This window comes from Patiria miniata, unplaced genomic scaffold, assembly GCF_015706575.1.
Source record: "Patiria miniata isolate m_02_andy unplaced genomic scaffold, ASM1570657v1 HiC_scaffold_3, whole genome shotgun sequence".
Classification (NCBI taxonomy): Eukaryota; Metazoa; Echinodermata; class Asteroidea; order Valvatida; family Asterinidae; genus Patiria; species Patiria miniata.
Genome location: NW_024037069.1, coordinates 27,052,077 through 27,074,685, shown reverse-complemented (window position 1 = coordinate 27,074,685; position 22,609 = coordinate 27,052,077). Strand labels below are relative to the sequence as shown.

General features: G+C 42.2%; 1 protein-coding gene across 1 annotated transcript; it reads left to right on the top strand.

The window, feature by feature from the left end:
• The first annotated feature begins 629 nt into the window (after positions 1-629).
• LOC119737262 lies at positions 630-21,329 on the top strand. The gene is made up of 11 exons (XM_038211461.1): positions 630-768; positions 4,729-4,877; positions 5,420-5,543; positions 6,528-6,703; positions 7,314-7,474; positions 8,262-8,409; positions 13,478-13,563; positions 15,222-15,348; positions 16,601-16,702; positions 17,891-18,030; positions 18,830-21,329. Exons 2-11 carry the CDS (start codon positions 4,733-4,735, stop codon positions 20,822-20,824), a joined length of 3,204 nt encoding a protein of 1,067 aa, XP_038067389.1. The 5' UTR covers positions 630-768; positions 4,729-4,732; the 3' UTR covers positions 20,825-21,329.
• The last annotated feature ends 1,280 nt before the right edge of the window (positions 21,330-22,609 follow it).

Here is a 22,609-nt window from a genome sequence, read left to right as displayed (position 1 = left end):
CGACCTTTCCATTGAATTACAACAAAGTTTTTACCCAAAGTAATGTTTTTCCCTTGTACTTTGGAGTAACACCATCTACACGTTCGAAAATAAATGTATATCACCCTCTACTCGTTCTAAAATAAAAAATATGATTTGTTTCAGCGTGTAGATGATGATAGGGTTACGTCTTTTGGAACATGTAGATGGTTATAAGTAATATGGTACCAGTCTCGATCTCAACGTGTTTACGATCAACCTCGTCCCCAGGGTGTCGAGCAGTACGCGCCCACTACTACCTGCTCTCTGGAAACGCGGTTGGAAATAAAGTAAGCACTGGGGACGAGATTGGTTTACGATGTACATGTACGTAACACCCAGACGTACGTAGTATACGTCAGATCAGAATCTATTCTTTGCACACATTACTCAGAACGCGTAATTCCGCGAATTACCGCAAACTACAAGTTGTACCAAGAAGGAAACTTCAATATGCCAAAACAGCCGAGTTTTCCTTCCTGATAACGTTCGTTCAGTGATTATTATGGTGGTCCTGTGCTTAAAATGATACATTTGGCATGAAAAAAATCATGAGCGATTCTGACTGAAACACGACTGTGTACGTAGGCATAATCGTCAACATGGTCAATGATCGTCACTAGTCGTGCTAGTACTAATTATGTAGGCGGCGCGCGTACACAAGTCAACAGACTGGAAATCAACAGACTCAACTAGCGCTGTGGACCACTGTCCTAGTCTGGAATCGTTCGTCGAACGACGGAACCCAAGGTTTGGCGGATTGTATTAAAAGTATAATTTCGTCATGTTCGTTCAAGTATCAGGCTTGTGTTGAAATACCAATGGAAAAGAATGTTGCATCCTGATGCCACTTCATTAGTTGTGTACAAAGTCTATGGAGAGTCAAGAAAATGTGTTATATTTCCTAACAAATTGGAAATGTTGCTCAGTCCCTGATTCATGTCTTGGAATAAATACCATACTGGTACGTCAGTTATCAGCCAGTAAACACATCAATGTTCACCTCACCTTGTATTTGTAATTTCACCTAAGACAAATCCAGAAAGCTCTGGAAATGTGAAGACATTTTTTTTAGAGCACACTTTGGATGCACACATCAGCTCGGCAGCAGACGGTCTTGGCGGCCATTTGTGGCATTAGTTATTGATGTATGTGGTGTGTGTGACGTGACATCGACACACGTCACCACCTGTACCCAATGATAGTGCAATACGTCATCATGAATATTTAATTTGTCATGAATATTCAGTTTATTAAATATTCATTAGCCTTATACTTTAAATACATCAAATAGTCCCTTACTGGCAATGATCATTCGACTAGTGTAGCGGATAAGGCTGGTATGATTAAATTATAAATAAGAAGATTGCGGGTTCGAATCCCGGTGAAGTAGGCAACTGGTAAATAAAGAGGATTGGAGGAGGGTAGAGAGTGAGTGAGAGTCGAGGAGGGAAAATAGATGATAGAACTATAGAAAGTAAGTTTTTGGCGCTTGGAAATTGATTGAAAAACAGTGATGTACTTGTACGGTATTCTTTCCCTTGTCTTTTCAACATGTTTGCAATGACTGACCTTTATTGAGATAATACAGCGTGTGTCAATAAAAACGCAGGATTCAAAGCGATTTTTTTTTCTGAAAAAATTATGCTACTGGTGTGCCTAATTTGATAAGGATTTGATTGTCCATAATTTCATCTTTGACAAGATTTTTGTTTGGTGGAATTTGGACTTTTGGTTCAAAAGTTATGACAAGTTTTGTGAAGCCCTTCTGAAGCGGGTTGGTCTGATTCAATGACCTTAACACAACGACCAGTTATGTACAATGCAGGTATGCATTGAAGACAATTAAACCAGAACAAAACTTTCTTTGAAACAACTGATGATAAGTATCACTTAAATTTAATAACTGGACTATCATTGTTTCAAAGCATCATGAATGTCGTCTCTGACATATCAAATAGCATTGATTGTGGACTAAAGGATTATGTAAACCTAATCCTGCCACACATGTCCTTCTTTGTGATCCACAAATACTTTCACCTGTAATGAATTCAAACCTTTCATTAGGTATGTGTGATTTCACAAATCAGACCAGCTTGGAATTTATAACCCTTCTTCAATGTACTCTATCTCTGGACAGGATTGTCCAAATGAGATGGGATAAAAAGCATAGTGAAGAGAAGGAAAGGTACTTTGAAAAGAGGGTTAACATTATGATGAATAGGGGTGGTTTATATTCTTAATATTTTTGTTTCTAATCCTGCGTTTTTATTGACACACGCTGTACATGTATATGAAATAAGGAAGAAAAAAGTGGCGTCAGGTTACAACATTCTTTCCATTTGTTGCGGAAAAGAATGTTGCAACCTGACGCCACTTTTTCTATCTCAGTAAAGGTCAGTCATTGCATATATATATGTTTAAAAGATGAATCTGGGACTGAGTGAGAAATATTTCCAATTTTGTTAGGAAATATTTTTCTTGACTCTCCCTAGACTTTGTGTACACAACCGCTGAGGTGGGGTCTGGATACTACATTCTTTTAGACATTGCCTTGTATTTATTGGATGTAAGTAGGCCTACTAGCAATTTGTTTACTGGAGAATTAGGGTTTTTTTAGCCTCAGTTGTATGCCTTTCACAAATTGAAAATTGTGATCAACAATTTTAATCCAATTTCAAAGGTCTGGTTGAAAGGAAACTAACCTAATGTCTTAGTACCATTCCCGAGAAAAGACAACAAAAAACCGCTTGTTTACATCGGACGTTCCAGACATTGTGAGACATGTATATTTCCAGTCGTGGCTATTCAAATGATCCATTCAATGTTGTTTCTTGCACGTCCGCATAGTGCAATGCACTGGTAGAACTCAGGCAGCAGGATTCACAACTAGCACCCAACAGCTCGATTTAAATGAGAGTCAAAATGTTAACCCCCAATATTCGTTCTCACAAGAATAACACAAAAATGCCCAGTTTTTTTTAAGGATACATGTAGTTGTGCAGATGTTTGTATCTTAACGGTACTTTTAAACACTCTTTTCAATTAACACAATTTCGTTTAAAACACGTTTTGTAGCCCAATTCAATTGGTGGCATTCCAGGACGTGATGTCCCTTTAATGTGCCTCAAATATTGGAACTATTCCATACTTAGAGCAACACAGCAATGCGTATTAAAGAGGTTGTGGAATGCTCGAAGACATTTCCGTCATTTTTCGGGTATATGTAGCCTAAGATGTGATGAAATAAAAACGACTATTGTTTCTGTCATGAAATGAGTACAAAGGGTACTTTTGAGAGCTGTTTTTCAGGTCCAGTTTCGACCCGAACGTGCAACTGTGTAAAAGTCGTCGTTGCAGGCAGCAAACAAAACACAGTAAATCGTGACGTAATAATCAGGACTCGTGTATGCTACTGTGCATCGGGAGTCCTGTTTATTACGTCACGATTTACTGTGTTTTGTTTGCTGCCCGCAACGACGACTTTTACACAGTTGCACGTTCGGGTCGAAACTGGACCTGAAAAACAGCTCTCAAAAGTACCTTTTGTACTCATTTCATGACAGAAACAATAGTCGTTTTTATTTCATCACACCTTAGGCTACATATACCCAAAAAATGACGGAAATGTCTTTGAGCATTCCACAACCTCTTTAAATTTCCCTGAAAATATGTGTTTCCTCCATTGAAATCAACAGTGTAGACCGTTTTTTTAACCTAATATTTCCTGTGGAAGCTATTAAACCTGGTCAATAGCCGAGAAAAATCAAACTTCATACCTCTATGCGTCTAGTCATCCTGTAGTTTTCGGGGAAAAATTGGGAAAGAGTTTTTCTGAAATGAGTGCAGGTGGTCTTCTCGAGGTCATGGGCCATATACACTTGACCTTTTCCTCCAGGAAAACTTTCACAGCTTAACCCTAACCCCCTAGGCCCTTGTTGCTTACAACCATCCTCAATCCTCCAAAATCCTCCAAAATTTTTCAACTCCGCCTAAATTTTTCAAAATTGTCAGACAGTCCTGCCTCAAAATGCATTCATCCTCAATCCTCCAAAATCCTCCTCATCCCAAAACTTTGCACTCGTGTTTAAATGAAGGATAACCAACGCCAAATCCTTCAAAATCATCAGACAGTCCTGCCTCAAAATGCATTCATCCTCAATCCTCCAAAATCCTCTTGTGCTTCAATCACCATTCATCCTCAATCCTCCAGAATCCTCATTTGATTCAATCACCATTCATCCTCAATCCTCTAGAATCCTCCAAAACCGCCAGGAGGATTTTGGAGGAGTGAGGTGGGTTAGGGTTAAGCATCAAGTTAAAAAAAAAAGTCTAGATTTCAAGATTTCAGATTCAGGAAACAATATTTGGGGGAAATTTAGCATGCAGGCATGCAGGGCCCATATGAGCAGCTGTTATTTTCAATTCAGTCCCCGGAAAGATAGTCAGTTTACATGTAGCATTCTTCACGGCATAGCAAGTCAAGTATGTCAGTGGCAGAACAACAATGCATTTTTCCATAGGTAGCTACATGCAACTACCTAAAAAAATTTGAATGGATTTTTTTTTTTTTTTTTTTTTTTTTTGATTTTATTTCTTTTAGGGGCTATTATCATAATAGTTTCGTCCACCATGAGAAGCCATTTTTATTTTCATTTGAAGAATGTGAATTAAAATATTATTTTTTTTTACTGTCATTCTGTTGTTTAGCAACATGATGGGCGTCAGGCTACCTAACTGGACACAAGCTGTGTTATTTGTTTGGTGTTGTTTTGCTGCACCACTGATTCCGAACAGGAGCTTATCTACCGGTCTGCTAGTTGCAGAAGGACTCGAAAGAAACAGTACAAACACTTCATGTGAGTATCTAAAAAAAGATTAGACATGAGTTTCACCTTTTGAGAGAGAATTTGGCTTTGAAAGCAAACCCTATATTTTTGTTTATGCTTTCTCCTTAAAATCCACCAGGGATCCTGAAGAAGGTTGGGCAACTTTTCAATTGTGTTTTTTTTGTGGTGTCAATTGTCACAGAGTGAAAGGCTATGCTTGCCAATCAAGGCAGGTGGGGACAAAAAGAGATTTCACCAGGAAAAGTGGCGCAAGTCTCTAAATAGGCCCTTTCATAAAATTGGTCACTGCTCAGTCAACCGTAATTGTAAGGACATGATCTGGGTGTCATTTTAAAGAGGAGATTCAACCCTAACAGAGGATATCTCCCTTTGTATTCACATGTGCCGTATTTCTGTTCCAATTAGCAATAATATCTCGGTTTCGTTTTTTTTGTATCCACCCTGTATAATTGAATACTAAATTATCTGAAAAGGTACAGCAACCACAGCCCCCCCCCCCCCCCACAACAAAGTGTGTAATGGATTCCTTTCATGTTATTGAAACGTTACAGTTCCACCAGAACCAGCATCAGATTTTAGTTGTTTCAGCTTCGACTTTTTGAGGGTGACTTGTGAATGGACGAGAGGAGGCCAGGGCCATGATGTCAGTTCCAACGATGTCCTCATGTATAGAGGGTAGATATGTAGAAGCCTTTATTTACCCCTTCAACCCCCCCCCCCCCCCCCCCCCGTCATCCCCCCCCTCCCGTCATCCCCCCCCCCTCCCGTCCCCCCCCCCCCCCCTCCCCCCCCCCCCCCTCCCGTCCCCACCCCTTACTTTTTAAAAATCAAGGTAGAGGGAGCAAATTCTACTAAATTAACCTTCCCTCTTTTTGGTTACTTGCTTTCCTTTACTAGTATCGATTCTGTTTCCCGTTTCCCGATTGATTCCGACCAGCACCACTCCTAAGCTATACCAATATATTAATTTTTTCGTGCAGACAATATACCCACGCACAGCTGATGGCGCAAACGGCACAGCCTTATGTGACATAGGCGCCATTTCTACTACACCACCACCAACAACAGATTCCGCATTCCACGTCTACTTCTGTACAATTCTACTTCTGTTTAAAGGGACAGCTCACAAGTGTTCAGGGGATGGAACCCCTTAATTTATTGTAATAACACCCCCACTCCTCTATTTTTAAAGTCAACGTAAAGGGAGCAGATTCCGCATTCAACATCTAGTTCTGTACCATTCTGCGTCTGTTTAAAGGGAAACGTTGATTGCAGTAAAAAATTGCACGTTTACTTGGGAAGTCAGGTTGGTGTAGCGGTACTTTCCTTGCCTTCCACCGCTGTGACCCGGGTTCGCATCCCGCCCGGGCCAATATGTGGATTGGGTTTTCAGTCCCTGCCTGATTCCAAGGGTTTTTCCCAGAATACTCTTCTGGGCTTTTCCTCCCACCTCTAAAACTGTAATTCCTTCACATTGTCTTCTCTTTACTGGGCCCCATGGGAGATCAGTGGATTCCACTGAATGGGCTACACAGTTGGAATAAGAAATAAATAAATAAATAATTAGGCCTACTTAATTCAAAGGAAAAAATAGTAAAATTAACATTGTCCAATGTTTTGTTAATTTTAAATGTTGTTGTTCTTTTTGTGTGCTTTCAGTGGAGGAATTTGGACAGAATGTGGTTACTTCAAGCTTATTCCGAAATGTAACAGCACCCATCATTGCAAGCAGGAATGCTCGTCATGCACTCGCTGCGAGTACCGCATCCAAACCACCAATGATTTGGGGCTGACAGCGTATTCAGAGGAGGTTGTTTTCAATGTGTACAAAGACAGTAAGGGGACATTTTTCCCATTAAATCTCAAGTATTGTTGATGAGTCCAGTCACAAGTACACTACTATACAATTGTTGCAATTCACAATGCGGTGCGCCACCAAGAGTTTGCCATTACAGCTGTCCAGAGAGAGTTCAATTTTCCCAGTGCAGTGTGGGAGATGGTTGACAAATTCGCAGGGCGGTACATTTGAAATTGTTCGTTTTTCCGGTCAGCAGTTTCGTGAGCGTATGATTCGAGGATCTGTTTGCCCTTTTCTTTTCTTGTTATCAATGTAGTGGGTTTTTTTTTTGTACGGTTAGCATGTATATACCTAATCTATAACGAATTAGCTCAAGTTGACCACTGACTCTCATTCAAATAGGCCATGTTTTGTCGACCGTAAACTTTGAAAATGGACTCTCCATGGCAAACTCCTGGTTTCGCACTGCATTGTGAATCACCGGAATTGTTGCCTGCTGAGAGAGGGTCCATGGTGTTTTGGACATCCGAAGGGGCAAGTGGCACCCGATGGAGGGGGTTGAGGGTGTACAAAACCCATCAACCCCGTTACTTCTGAAAGAGCAGTACCGTTGTGCTGATGCGCGTGTTTGTTGACGCTGTTTTCAGGTAGGGTGAAACCTCCTCGTGATCTTACTGTCACCAACCAGTCGTTTTCGGAGCTCCTGGTCAACTGGCGCCCTCCCGATCCCTTACCAACTTACATCAAGTACACCCTGGAGTACAGATGGGAAGGTTCCTCAGCTGACGACAGCTGGCGGCGAAAAGAGGTGAACTTTTGATGGAAAATATTGAAAAATGTTTACAAAACCAGAGAATTAGATGGTGTTTTCAGTTGCTAAGTTTCGTAGTTTTAGATACATTTTCAAAACCGAAGCTTGGTATGAAAGGGAGTATTGTTACATAGTTTACAAGGGGAATGACTCTTGTTTTAGTTTTTCAAATCTGGATTTACAGTGGAGCTTTAAGCTTGTATTGGCCGTGCTCTCTCACAAATTCAATTTTGTTTCTTCCGATGAATTTCAAATCTCTTTTTTGTAATTTTTCCCCCAAAATGTGGGGGATTTTTTTACGATCTTGCAGTTTATTGCACAATTCATTGCCTTATATTCAAAATCATTATATTATATTAGAAAAATATACAGGGTTAGTAAAAAAACGAAACTCAAATGTCAGGACTATTGTTTTAGTGAAGTTCTGCATGTAGCACCTTCAAAATCTAGGATATGAAAGGCATATTTATAAGCTTTCTTTTAGTACAAGAATCATTCAAATCACTCATATACTTTTCAAGTTACGGAATTTTAAACACAACCACAGTTTTAAAGTTCTGTCCACGGACCACAAAAAAAGGTGTGCATTCTTTCAGCAAAACGAAAACAATTCACACACATCCCCATGTGATTTGTTTTCATTTTGCTGAAAGAACACTGAACTTTTTGTGATCCATGGACAGAACCTTGAAATTTGGGTTGTGTTTAATATTCCATTACCTTTTTTTTTTTTTCTCACCCTATATTTCACTTGATGAATAATTGAAACACTCAAAATACACAGGACATTGAACGTGTCTCCTACACTCTGGGAGACCTGGAGCATGCCTATGGGCTGTATTACGTCAGAGTGAAGGCATTAAAGGACACTTATACACCCACCATAGAGAGTGTCTTCACCGAAGTTGCCCGAGGACGCACCACTGAGAAAGGTAGATACACCATTCTCCAGGTGCCAACAGTTCCAATGGAACTGATGAGCAGAAAAAGATGGCTCAGTTACTTTATATGAGAAGGAAAATCAGCCGTTAACCGGTCACAGGCAACATAGGCGGTTTTCGAAAACCTTGACTTTGTCTGCAACTTTGCCTCTGACTAATGATGTGCAAACCCGACCCGAAACTGAGCCGACCTGAAACCGACTTCGGGTCGGGTCGGGTCGGTTTGTCCATCTTTAAAGTCGGGTGGGTCGGTTTCGGCTTGGCATTTTCATTTTTGGGTCGGGTCAGTTTAGCCATCTTTTGAAGAAAAAAAAATGAAATAAACCGAAACAGTTGAGAAATTTTAGGTGATGCAATATTATTGACAGTCACTGTGACCGCAGCCCTAGTGTGGTGTGGCCACCGAGCCCACTATCAAGTTCCCATGGTATTAATTTCTCCAGTCGGATGGGACTGACAGTGAAATAGATACATTGTAACAGTTTTTATGATACCGCGTGATGATGCCATGCGTTTGTTCAAAGCGTAGTTACTCTCGATCAACCCACTGAGTATGACAGAGAGAGAGACGATGGTTTTGCAAAAGAATTCATGTCACGTGGGTAAGGGCAGGCACAAAAAGGTGATCACTTTGTCCAAGCAAGGTATTCGTTTTTTTCGTGTCGGGTCGGTTCGGGTCGATTTTACCTTATTTTTTGTCGGGTTGGGTCGGGTCGGTTTGAGGGAGTTAAAATTGGTTTCGGTTCGGATTCGGTTTATATCTCTAATGTTTTGGTTTGGCCTAGTCAACCTGACCCGATGCACATCATTACCTCTGACTTCTGAATCGCTGGGAAGGAAACAGCTTGGAAATGTTGGGACCTTTGGCTTCGTGTCAACTGATTGAATGTTCCTGAAGCATAAACAGGCAAAATGTTGCTGAAGTTCCCGAAGTTGGAGGCCTTAAATCTCCTGAAGTTAGGCCCCCCAAAAAAGTCTCCGGTTTCTGGTATGTGCGCGCGTCGCGGTAGCCATGCGCGTCGGCAAAATGAAATTTTTTTTTTTCAATGAAAGATGATGTCTCAAAACCGCCAAACTCACTGGTTTGACTGGAATCCTGCTGCTGCACAATTTTAACGTGTTTTTAGAGGGGGTTATGATCGAGAATAAGCTTTATGTGGCCTCTGTGGACTCCCATATATTTGCACTAAGTTTAGGCGGGCACCATTTGCAGTCATCAGCCGACATTTGAAGCAAAAAAATCAGGTAAAAAAAAAAAAAAAAAACGCATCGCCGCACCACTTTTTGGGCAAGCTCCAAACCAGAAACCGGAGACTTTTTTTTTTGGCCTTAAAGACAAAGCCAGGGTTTTAAAAAGGCCTGTACCTTCCGTGACATTTGTAGCTGGTTGCCAGTTTTGCTAATAAAAAGCAATTACATTTTTCTGTGTGTTATAAATTTCTGTGGTTAAAAGCTGCGTGAAACTACGGTGGCCCACAACTGTCACGGCAAAAGCAAAAGCGCCACGGCAAGCGCAAAAGCGCCGCGGCAAGCGTAACAGCGCCGCGGCAAGCGCAACAGCGCCACGGCAAGCGCAAAAGCGCCACGGCAAAAGAAAAAGCGCCACGGCAAAACAAAAAGCGCCGCGGCAAAAGAAAAAGCGCCACGGCAAAACAAAAAGCGCCACGGCAAAAGAAAAAGCGCCACGGCAAAACAAAAAGCGCCGCGGCAAGCGCAAAAGCGCCGCGGCAAGCGCAAAAGCGCCACGGCAAGCGCAAAAGCGCCACGGCGAAAGCAAAAGCGCCACGGCGAAGGCAAAAGTGCCACGGGTTTATTGGGAAGGGGCGTAATCATACATGCCGCTACTACATCAAAAAATAAAATGGGAAGGAGAATGGCCGCCACCAGGAATTCTTATTAAGCACAGAATTTAATTCTTTGAGAAGTGATTTTATGGCTGAGAAAATAGCAAGGCCAAGGAAAACCGGTCAGGAAATAAATCGTCGATATTAATTTGTTGTAGGATAATTATTATTCCAAGAGAGTTGCTGCCGTGAATCAGAGTTTATCAAGGAGTGGGACTCGCTATCGGCACCATCAGGGCCGTTCCTCATTTCTTTACATTTCGTGGGATGCAAACAATTACAAGGACGGGAGGCTCTGTGAGCTGATGCATTTTTGAAAACTTTTTTTTCCCCTTCCGACTAGCATGCAGAGAAGAGTTCCGTTAATTTGAGCCTTTTTTCACAGGTGTGTATACCAGTGTAGGCACGAAAGTGAGCTGCCCAGAGTGTATGAGTTATTTTTTTTTTCTTTTTCAGTATATCATACACATCTATAGGAAGTCGATTAAGGCTCTCCTGCAGGGCTGCGGCAGTGGGGGGGGGGGGGGGGTAAGGCTTGTCAACACGTAACTCGCCCGCGGGCCCATTAGGTTAGAAATTCCCAGAGAGCGGGAATTTCAAAACTCTTCGCTGAACGTTGCTTGCACTGACCGGTTTTCCTTGCTATTTTCTCAGCCATAAAATCACTTCTCAATTCATGGTGGCGGCCATACTCCTTTCCATTTAAAGGGAATATACATCATTTGCTTTTGCTGTAATTTTCAGAAATGGATGGAATTGGGGGATTGGAAATATAAAGCAAATATAGTTACACTGACTTTTTGGAGGTTTTGGGTTCGAAAATGCTATAAAAACCAAGAAAAACGATCATTTACCTGTAGTCTGGTTCCCTGACTCCATATAAGAAGAAACAGAGCAGTTTACATACATTGGGGAATTGTAAGGTCAGGGAACCAGTCTAGCTGGCTCGTACCCGTTCATAGGTTTGTAATCGATTGCAAACAAGTGCAATAGTCAATTGGGGCCAGTATTTGAAAAAAAGCCAGTTGTTTCCAACGCTGATCGGCCGATCAGCGTTGGAAATTGATACAAAAATACCACTTTTCTTGAAAATGACAGTATACCAGGTGCCATAATTTTACAGGATGCTTTAGACTGTCATTTACCAACGTCCTATTAAGGTATTTCGCAAAAACTTGGTAGTTTTATTTTTCGATGTTTGCAAATGTTGTATATTCCCTTTAATTTTAGATGTAGTGGCGGCATGTATGATTACGCCCCTTCCCAATAAACACGACTGAGTTGAAGCCTAACTCACAAATCGAGAAATGGATCGTTCTATTAGACAGTTGCAACGCTTTCGACAGAGGAGGTTAGGTCGTGGATTTCATGTACGGAACGTAACACAGGCGAAGACTTTGGATATAGAATAAGAAAGAAAGAAATTAACTTAAAAAAGGGGGGTAAGGGAGAGACACTAAACAAAGGAGAAGTGTTATCGTTGAGATGCACAGTTCTAAGCTCTTCTATGAAAATTTGGTGGCTCTGAAAAGAGCCGTTTGCTTTGTTTCGAGTGAATACGGAACTATTTGATGCCGGAAACAAGCCCTCTTTCTGCCCTGCAGGCTGATTCTGCGATGATGTGGAAGACTTTCCACAGGGCAACTCATCATCGCTATCGCTAAGCATCATGAGGTCTTGTTCGGCTTGTTGGTTTCTTGAGCCGGGGGTGGGTGGGCCAATGAGTTCTAGGTTCTGAGTTAATTTCTTTCTTTCTTATTCTATATCCAAACTCTGGGCAGCTCAATTGTGTGCCTACACTGGTATACACACCGGTGAACTCATGGGCGTCGCCAGAATTTTTTCTAAAGGGGGCAAAACATATTTTTCCCAAAAAAATCTTGTATTTCTGAACAAATTCTCGATTTCTCAGTTTTAGACGGGGGCAGGGACATTTTGCCCCCCCCCCCCAACTCATTCAATTTACACCACTATGACTTCGCGCCTCTTTTTCTTTTCTTTTTTTCTCTCAGTTTTTTCCCCTTCCTTTTTTGTGTGCTATTCCAGGGGGGGGAGCGCCCCCTTGCCCCCCTCGCGACGCCCATGGGTGAACTAAGTCTCAAATTAACGGAACTCTTCTCTGCATGCTAGTCGGAAGGAAAAAACTCTTCAAAAAAATGCATCAGCTCACAGAGCCTCCCGTCCTCGTAATTGTTTGCATCCCAAGAAATGTAAAGAAATGAGGAACGGCCCTGATGGTGCTGATAGCGAGTCCCACTCCTTGATAAACTCTGATTCACGGCAGCAACTCTCTTGGAATAATAATTATCCTACAACAAATTAATATCGACGATTTATTTCCTGACCGGTTTTCCTTGGCCTTGCTATTTTCTCAGCCATAAAATCACTTCTCAAAAAATTAAATTCTGTGCTTAATAAGAATTCCTGGTGGCGGCCATTCTCCTTCCCATTTTATTTTTTGATGTAGTAGCGGCATGTATGATTACGCCCCTTCCCAATAAACCCGTGGCACTTTTGCCTTCGCCGCGGCGCTTTTGCTTTCGCCGTGGCGCTTTTGCGCTTGCCGTGGCGCTTTTGCGCTTGCCGTGGCGCTTTTGCGCTTGCCGCGGCGCTTTTTGTTTTGCCGTGGCGCTTTTTCTTTTGCCGTGGCGCTTTTTGTTTTGCCGTGGCGCTTTTTCTTTTGCCGCGGCGCTTTTTGTTTTGCCGTGGCGCTTTTTCTTTTGCCGTGGCGCTTTTGCGCTTGCCGTGGCGCTGTTGCGCTTGCCGCGGCGCTGTTGCGCTTGCCGCGGCGCTTTTGCGCTTGCCGTGGCGCTTTTGCTTTTGCCGTGACAGTTGTGGGCCACCGTATGAAACAGACCCAAAAGCCAACTTGAACACGGCGCTGCTAGGGCACAGACATTTTTTGCCTGTGACAGAGAAAGTTTGGCCATGCCAAAAGTGTTTCCAGAAAAATTGTGATGTGAATAATTTTGCTTTTGATTAGTTTGCAGCTGGTTTTAGCTGAGTGCAGAATTTAACTACACAAATATTCTGTATGAAATATTCCTTCTTCTTTTTTTGCAATGCTTATTAATGGGTAAGATGATAATGATCATTCAAAGAATTTGATATTACATGCACATGAAATGTTGGCAAACATTTTCAAATATTCTTTTTTTACTGCAATTTTGTGCTATTGTAATCATTAGGACTTACACTCTCTGATCTCTTAATAGCGCCAATAGATCTTCCAGAACACTTCCTCTGTGTCGACGCACCAAACCAGAAGAATGACACGAGGCACGTGCATCTCTCATGGAAGGTGAGTCAATGGAAATATTGGAACAAATTTAGTTTCCCTGTCCTGAAAGGTCATAAGCAGGGGTGTGAAATCTCAGCTTAAGGCTGATTTCAGCTTTTTTTGTTTTGGATTTCAGCTTTTTTCCCTCTCCTGCTGTGTACTAAAGTATAGGAGATTTCCAAAGTTCAGTTTTTTAAAAACCTTTTTCAGCTCTTGTTATCACTCATACCCCTGATAAGAAAAAGATAAAAATTTCCAAAATTGTCTTTTCTTCGATTGAACAGAAGTACTCACCTTTTATTGGTTGATCCCATTGTAAAAGAAGTGAGTCTCAGATTGTTCTGCGTCACAGTCGGTTTTTTTTTACCACATTTAATATCCTGCAATCTCTCGTGGAACATCGGCAATATTCAATTTACATAAGGAATTTTTTAGAATGGGAATCTTTTTTTTCCTGAATCTATTGTTCAGACATAAAAGTGAGCAATCAAGTGAAATAATTTAAAACGAATATCCCTTTATTGACATACAAAATTGGAACGATTGACTCCGTTGAATGTTTTTTTTATTTAAGTTTATTTCATTGTCTGTTTTATTTAAGTTTATTTTATTGTTCTTTTAAGGTATAAAAAAGGATGGAAACTAGTTTTCACAGAATTCTAAAATGTGTCAGAAAGTGAAATTTTTTTGGAAATTGAAATTGTTTTTCATGGGTGCTGTTGACTGTGCATGAACAGTGGACGGTGCTTCGTAACCACTCTTGAGGGCGCTGTTTGCAGGAGATACTGCATATGCGCACTGGTTCGTGGGTACGCACGTCACATGACCAATATTCATCTGCATGTGTTCAAAGCCAGAGCATTTCCATTTGGGCACGAGGCATTTGGCATCAATGTCACTCCAGCATCCATCACGATTCTCTCCAAAGCTGGCCTCAGGTCGACCTGCAGTTTGCTTTCGCCGCGTCAAAACCGTCGGCATCAAGCACAAAAGTCATGCTCAGTTCACAAAACTGAGAAAACCTGGTAATACAGTCGACTCTCGTTAATACAAATTCAGCTGGACCTAGCTAAAATGTTTGTTATACAATGTATCAAGAGTTTTGTATCAAGTTGAGTGCCCTTACCATTCATTGTGCACATATAATATGCACAGTTGGGACCAATATGTTTGCTAAAACCAGTCCAGAATTTGTATTAACAGTGTTTGTATTAAGGAGAGTCAACCGTATACCTGAAACAAGCGGCATCTGGGCACAGAATGTTGGCAGTCATTCTCATGTCATTCACGGCGGGACTATGACAATTCACAATAAAATTCGATGATCTGGATGCTCGCAGGACGTCGTAACTTCACACAGGTCGACTGCGATTGAATCTTGCCTGTCTGGAACATGTTCCGCTGCGACGCAGAAGTTACACATTTTCTACTTTTGCGACTGTTGATTCTTTTTTAGCACCGACTGATGCCGATCGTCTTAATATCATCGCAGTTACATTCAGGTCGCAAAAAAAATAGGCAGCCGAAATGTTCCCAACGGTCTAAGCTCAGGGGTAGCTTGATCCTGAAAAGCCAGTCGGTCACTGTTCTGTGTTGTCGCAAGGTCGACCTGAGGGTGGCTTAAAGATGGAGCACGTGTATTTGTGCACAAAGTCCCTAATTTATATTTCCTCCCACAGCCCCTGCAGAATAAATTCAAACTGAATGGTGAGATACTGGGGTATGTCATCACCTACAGCAGCAGTGAGGCCGGCCTGCCAACCAGACTGGATGCAGGGGTGAACGACACCAACTACACAGTTTATGGTGAGTTGATTCAGGGCACAAGACCTCTCCAGGGCTATACGTTTCTGGCTAGTAATAGCCTTTCGCCAAGGCCATCGTGGCTTAGAGCGGCGGATTGGAGCAAAGATTCAGTCAGCACGCACGAGTGGCAAAGCCACGAGGCCTTTTCTAACTTGATTTTGTTGAATTATTCATATTTTTATGCAAATAAGTAGAGCGCTGAAAGGTTTACCAATCACAGTGCAGATTTTGCCTAGTTGCTTCCATTTGTGAAAGAAGGGTGAGTAATGGAAAACGTATGGGGAAATAACTATAAATTCAGATGAAGAAATAAGTTCATACACTCAAATAATTTCTTGAAATACTTTTATATGTAAAATTAAAATAAGATAATGAAAGAACAATTACGCGGTCACGATCTCGTGGAAAACTGGACTCGCATTTTTTTGTTTTTAAATTTTGTGCAAGCATCCGGGACTCCCCCGCGCATCCGAGTAGTAGCCACGCGCGCCCTGATTGGTTGGAATTTTGCTACCCTTTTGGGGTAGCAAAAATCGAGATTATAAGGAAAAACATAAGAAATTCTTGACAAGTTGGAAAAGGCCCTCGTGGCTTCACCACTCGCGTGTGTGGTCTCCCGCTCCAGTCGCTTTGCCCTTCTCGCCGCTTTGTCTAATGCCGGCAAGTTAAGCCACGATGGCCTTGGCGAAAGGCTAGGCTAGTAATTGCAGATGAACTCGTCAGCCTTTGAACAGAGAATAGGCTTAGGCAATTCTGTACCAAACTCGAATGCAATGGGAGACTTTTGTACACACTGGTCCTTTCTCCATTGTTTTGAGCATGCGCGTTTTAGCTTAAGCATGACGTAAACAAGTGAAAAGGACCGGTGAGTTTGCTGCCACCAACGTCTCAAAGACTCTCCGATTCCCGATCCATTAGGCTCCACCCACTGTGCCCATAGGCAACGTCACATGTGCCTCTCCAATATTAATGGGGTGCTGTGGTCCAATGGTTACGGTGTTCGACTCAAGTGCCGTGGTACATGGGTTCGAATCCTGAAGGGGAACATGGTGCTTGTGCTCTTAAGCAAGGCACTTTACCATTATTGCTTCGTCCTTCGGATAGGACGTAAAGCCGTAGGTCCCGTGTGTTGTGTGATGCACGTCAAAGAACCCAGTAATATTCCAAATCTTGGAAAAACGAAAAAATGTCCAAACACGTGCAATCCATAAGAGAATCTTGAAAAGAGATTTAATTTTTCATTCCTACGCAGATCTAAAGAAAGATCATCACTACTCCTTCAGCATACAGGCGCGCAACTCCATGGGAACATCGTCAAAGAAAGCGTCGTGTAGTAAAATCAACCCTGTACCAGGCAAGTTAAAAAAACTGCTCTGAAATGTTCAACAACATTTTGCATGTTATGTAAAACGCTTGACTGCCGACTACGGATACAGACGTAGTAGGTGACAGGCATACCGGATTTTTCCGCAACGAGTATACTCGTACTAAAGTAAAGGATTTTGTATTGTAAACTAAACATACTGGCGTCGCTGAAAACGCAACAAATTAGCTGCTGGTAATTTGAGAACAATAATCTATTAAATGGTTATATTCAAATTATGAAATGATTTTTTTTAAAGGGAATGTACATCATTGGCTTATGCTTTAATTTTCAGAAATGAACTATTTGAGGGGTTAGTATAATAGATCAAATTATTGTTACACTGACATGTTTGAAGTTTTGTTTTCGAAAATGCTGGAAAAACCAAGAAAAACAAAAATGTTCAAGTAGTCTGGTTCCCTGACTCCACTGAAGATGAAATGGATCAATTTACAGATGCCGGAAAATTGTACGCTAAGGGGACCAGTCTAGCTGACCTGCACCCATTCATGAACATAAAACCAATTAGCAAACAAAATTGGACTGAAAAAATGGTAAATTTGGAGCAGTAGTGAAAAATAGTTAGGTTTTTCCTACGGTGGTCGGCCGACCACCGTTGGAAATGTAAACAAATGTATAATTTTCTTGAAAATGACTTCACACCAGGTGCCATAATTTTACAGGATGCTTTAGACTGTCATTTACCAACATCCTGTATGTTATTTTGTAAAAACGTGGTCATTTTATTTTTCGATGTTTGCAAATGTTGTATTTTCCCTTTAAGTACCAAATAAATATGCACGCATGTGTACATCGCTTTAATAATTGACAGGGGGGGGGGTACCCGGTAAAAGTTTCATCGGCAGTCAATGCGTGAACCACAACTGTGTGGATTCCTCCAATCTATAGTCTTTTAAACACCAAACCTCAACTCAACCCATCAAACCCCAACGGCATGTTTTGTTGGAATCTGTCAGGATGGGTACAGTGCCCCTAAACTGACAGTCTTTTACATTGGGTTGGCACACCTCCAGAAACAACGTCAGAAATATGTGTGTGCAGTTTCCCATATGGTGATGGAATTTGCCAGGATGGGTATGGTTCCTAGTATTAAATCATGATAGGGAGTTGGGGTTAATCATCAACATTAAGTCTGTCTTTGTTCTTTTCCTTTTTTAGTTGCGCCTTCACCTGTTGGACCTGTAATTGGTGTGTGTATCACTATTGTAATCGTCATTATCTTTCTGATTGTCATCTGTTGTCGTGTCAAGAAGTCAATCCGCAAATTCCCAGCTATCAAGCTTCCGTCCCAGCTGCAGGTGAGCTCATATTTGTTGCGGTTGAGTGCAGTGAGATATCACGTGGTATAGTATACAAATATTCAAAGCTAGCCTCCAGAAGTGATCCATGGATTATTCTATAGAACAGTGCACAGATCGCCGAGGGAGACTAGTTTCCCAGTATCACACGTTCCAGCAGTCAATATTTGTTCTTTATAACACCTCACCCACAGATTCTGTGTCTTGATTGGCCGAGAGCGAGTCACATGATACTTTATATTTTTGCTATCTTTCTGTGCACGGCCAAAAGTACTATACCTGTAGCAACCAAAGTACTATACCATCAACTGTGTTCAGATTAAAATAAATTAAAATATTAAAACCAAGCAGAATCTGTGGGTGAAGTGTTATAAAACAAATATTGAATGCTTTATCTCGTAGTGAAGTAAAACTAGCCTCTCTCGGTGATCCATGGAGCATTCTATTTTCCCTCGGCTTCGCCTCGGGAAAATAGAATGTCCATGGATAACCTCGGGAGGCTAGTTTTACTACACCACTCGAAGCATTCAATATTTGTATAATAACACCTCAAGACAGATTCTGCTTATTTTTCTCAGAGATTTATTTATTTAACCAAAATCCAACACAATGTTACCTTCATTTTTATAAGAAATAAGTTGAAAACTTCACTTGTACCTATTCAAACTCTTGTTGCAAATAATTTGCTCTCAACTCTGTAGCCTGTCAGAACAATCTGCACGCTCACACCCTGTCCCAAAGACAAGAGAATGCCAGCAGAATGCAGTAAAGTTTGTATTTTTTAATTATCGTTGCACAGGAAGACAACGAGTACCTGTCCGAGCACAGGAATCGTGGTGCAGTCAGGGAGGTGGAAGTATTTGATGAGGTCAAGCCCTGTCAACTGTTTGTCGATCTCGGCCCTAAACAGACAAACGTAATTGACATCTTCGACGATATGCCAGTCATAACGGACGGCTTCCACATCGGTGACAAACCGCGGGGTGCTGTTGGGTTTCAGAATGACATAATTGACTTGGACAGCTTGCCCTTGCTGGGGTTGAAGGGCGAGCTGATGCTGGATGACATCGCTTCTGCCACTGAGCCGCTCCTTCCTGGGTCAAGGAGAGATGAGGACCCATCATCGGGCGATGAATACGGTGGAGCCTTGCCAAGCAGTCCCGTCAGCGTAGGCAGTGGGGGCAGCTACCTGGGCATCCGAGACGATGACGACATGGTTTACTCCTGCATGACCAAAGAGGGTCTGTCCCCAGTGGAGAAGGAGAACACGGAAGGCCAACGGGTCCTAGGTGAAAGACCTCCCGACTCAGCTCCAAGACCCCGTGTGGATGGACTGCCATTATTGCAATGGAGGAGGGAGAGTGTAGAGTCGGACGAAGACAATTTACAAGATGGAGACGCTGTTGATTCATATACGAAAATGTCCACCTTTCCTTCTCGGAGAGAGAACTCCCATGCAGCAGCTGGTCCTGTGAGGAAAGACCCTCAAGCCGACAGACCCTCCACCCATGGAGCAATGCACTCAAAGGGAGCAAAGCACCCGAAGGCATCTTCAAAGGCCATCAAGAGTAAGGGAGCAGACCTAGCGGGGGCCACACATGCCGGCGATGGTAGCATATCAGACTACGTTCAGCAAGGGTTCGTCCCGGGGGCAGCAGCTCAAGGAGATGGGGACTATGACCCGGGTGATCCTGCCGATTCCTACAGTCGGCTCGGATTACTTGAAGGGCCCAGGGCTGCTTCCTCTCCACATGGCATCAGCCTAGACAACAGTAACCAGGATTCAGCTGTTCCTTCTGGCAATCGGGGTGGAGATGATGAAACTCTTGCTGAACCAACCATTGGACAAGATAGCAGGACAGAGGACTCATCAAATCCCTTGATAGGCAGGACCTCAGCAGCAGCCAGTGGAGCTGTTGTTCCTCTCAGTCAACTAGGCTCTGAACCCAGGCCTACCAACGAGGTGCTGGGAATCCCGAACGTTGCCCGAGCGCAAAGCTTGGACTCTCTCTCGGATGATGATGATGAAGAAGGGGGGTTAACGTACGTAACAGTCGCTTTAGACTCCGACAACGACGAGAGTGTGAACGGAACTGAACAGGCGGACATGAATGGATACGTCACCCAAGCAATGATGCCCAACAACTGGGATGCTCCGACAGCCAGAACAGTCTCAAATGACACAGTTAATAATGCTGCACCCTCCGGCTATGTTGATCAGGCACAGCTCTCTAATTTTTCCCCGCCATCTTTTGCCCGACCCCCTGTGCACAGCAATCCTGTTCAAATGAATGGATCGGCTGGCAGTGGCAGTGGTTACGTAACAGCAGCAGAGGCACGCGACATCATGTCACCTGGTCCCGATGGGGGCCCGGTCAACGAAAACTTCACGAACAACAACAACAACAATGGCAGGACTGAAAATGATGCACAAGACTCCATACCATCACATGATGACTCTGGACTGGACGAAGACAGAGGGTTTGTGGCACGGCAGCAAGCCACTGAAATGTTGGCCGCACGTCCAAACGGAGCCACCGACACCAGAGACATTGACGGCTTAGCCCCGACCCAGCCGGCAGGTCCCGGCTATGTGACCACTGATCAGCTTGCCAGTCTGCCCCTCCCACGTCCACAAGCGAATGGTCATGTGAACGGACATCACATGGATCCAGACAGCGGCGATTACGTCACTCAAGATGAGATGCTTCACATGGCTGAAGCTTCCAGGAACCAGAGTGCCAAAAATGCCAATAGACATGTTGGCAAAGAATCTGGAGAACAGACTGACTGAGTTCTGGTTAAATAGAGAGCTTACAAAGGGCGCCCTCATTGTGCATGGACAGGTCATTTTTCTTCAATAATTTACACGAGTAGACACTATTATGGGATGCTTTGCTGTTACGAGACCAATTACAAGTGTTTTTTTTTATTACCAAATTGGAGAATATAATATCAAAGAACAAGAATGTATTGAACAAGGAATATTTTAAAGTTTGATTCTTCACACTTCACCAAGCGATAAGAGCAATGTGACAGAGGTTTTTGAATGAAACTGAATAACCATTTTGCCTGAGTACGACCATCTAATGGTTCTTACTTTTTATAACATACGTTTTTAATCCAGCTATAATTAATTATGTAATTAAATCAAGATACTGTTATGTAATTAATCTAGAATTGTGACTCTTAAGCACTTGTCCTTGTACTGTCATTGTTATTGTGTTTATCTGAATTGCTAGGCCTAGTTGGTCACAGATGTGTCACGAATTTGCAGTTGCGTTTTGCTCATACCAGCACACACAAAAAATGCGAAGCGAGTTTGACGTTCAAAAACATTGGCTGCAAAATCCCTTTAAAAAAATGAAATGTGTTAAACTTTTGTGTATTTGCAGCGTGCATAATTGCCGTGACGTCACATATTGGCATTTTGCGTTTACTTTCACGCCGAGTATTAATCTTACCGACTCCATCAAAATCCATCCCCCGTTTTGGTAGATTTTGGGGGACTCGGTCCTGCTAACATTTGATGCATTTGGGTCTGGTAGGCCTGAAGAACTGCTGGCGAACTTGTTGAATTTTGCCTAGCATCCAGTACTGCTGTTGTCATGCAGTGTAGTCGAACCCTGATAAGAAGAGCACTGTTAATACAAGACACTGCTTATAACAAGCAAAATTGTAGGTCCCAAGTCTTTGTCTTTCTTTGTTTTCCATTACTGTTAATACAAGGTACTGTTATAACAACGTAATTAGTCCCAAGGACCTTGTTATAAAGGTGTTCAACTGTAATACATGTGTACAAAGTCCATTTCAAAATGTTAATGTCTTGGGGGGGGGGGGGGTTGGCATGACACCTCCCCCCCCCCCCCCCCTTCACAAAAAATGGTCATGTATGGCCTAACCTGCGAACTGCATGATGCGGGCTAAGATGTAAGGCTAGTTTATACAAACCAACATAACACATTTCTGGTGAAAAAAAACATTCATTGTTATGCTCGCTGTCACCTTTATAACAAGGTGTCATTGTTTTGAAATTTGCGTTTCCATATCCTATTGTATCAGCAAGGAGTTGACATTAGTTTATTAGCATTTGTAAACATCTCTATTTTCGAGAATGTGAAACTCATTTAAACTGTAATTATTAAATGTAGTGTATGTATATGGTGTGTGTACATACCTAAAATATATTTTCAAAAAACAATTGCCTATCATGCTCTGCTAAATAACTTTTTATTATTTTTTTAAGGCGTGCGGGGACATTTGCAATTACCTGGACACGTACCAACCAATTTTATATGAAAGTCCTTTCTCAAAGTGAAGGTAGGTCTGGTACCAAAAGCACTCTGACATTATTCCGCCTGAAATGGGATTATTTGGAAGAAAACGATCAATTAAGAAGGGTTATTTTATGTGCACTAGTAACGGATGCAGTCACAAGACCCAAAAAATTGTGCATACGCTTTCGACGTTTTCTCAGTAAGTACAGTATCCACTGAGCTGAAACTTCAACAAGTTATTTGTTATGCACCCTTCTTGGGATTTTGAGCAATTCTTTTTTGTTCTGTGTGTACACATGAAA

Bases quoted from the DNA above. Each gene is read 5' to 3' on its own strand.
- LOC119737262 (XM_038211461.1), top strand. From the start codon at position 4,733: ATGATGGGCGTCAGGCTACCTAACTGGACACAAGCTGTGTTATTTGTT. The intron at 6,704-7,313 runs GTAAGGGGACAT...CGCTGTTTTCAG, and splicing joins TTTCAATGTGTACAAAGACA to GTAGGGTGAAACCTCCTCGT. The intron at 18,031-18,829 runs GTGAGCTCATAT...ATCGTTGCACAG, and splicing joins AGCTTCCGTCCCAGCTGCAG to GAAGACAACGAGTACCTGTC.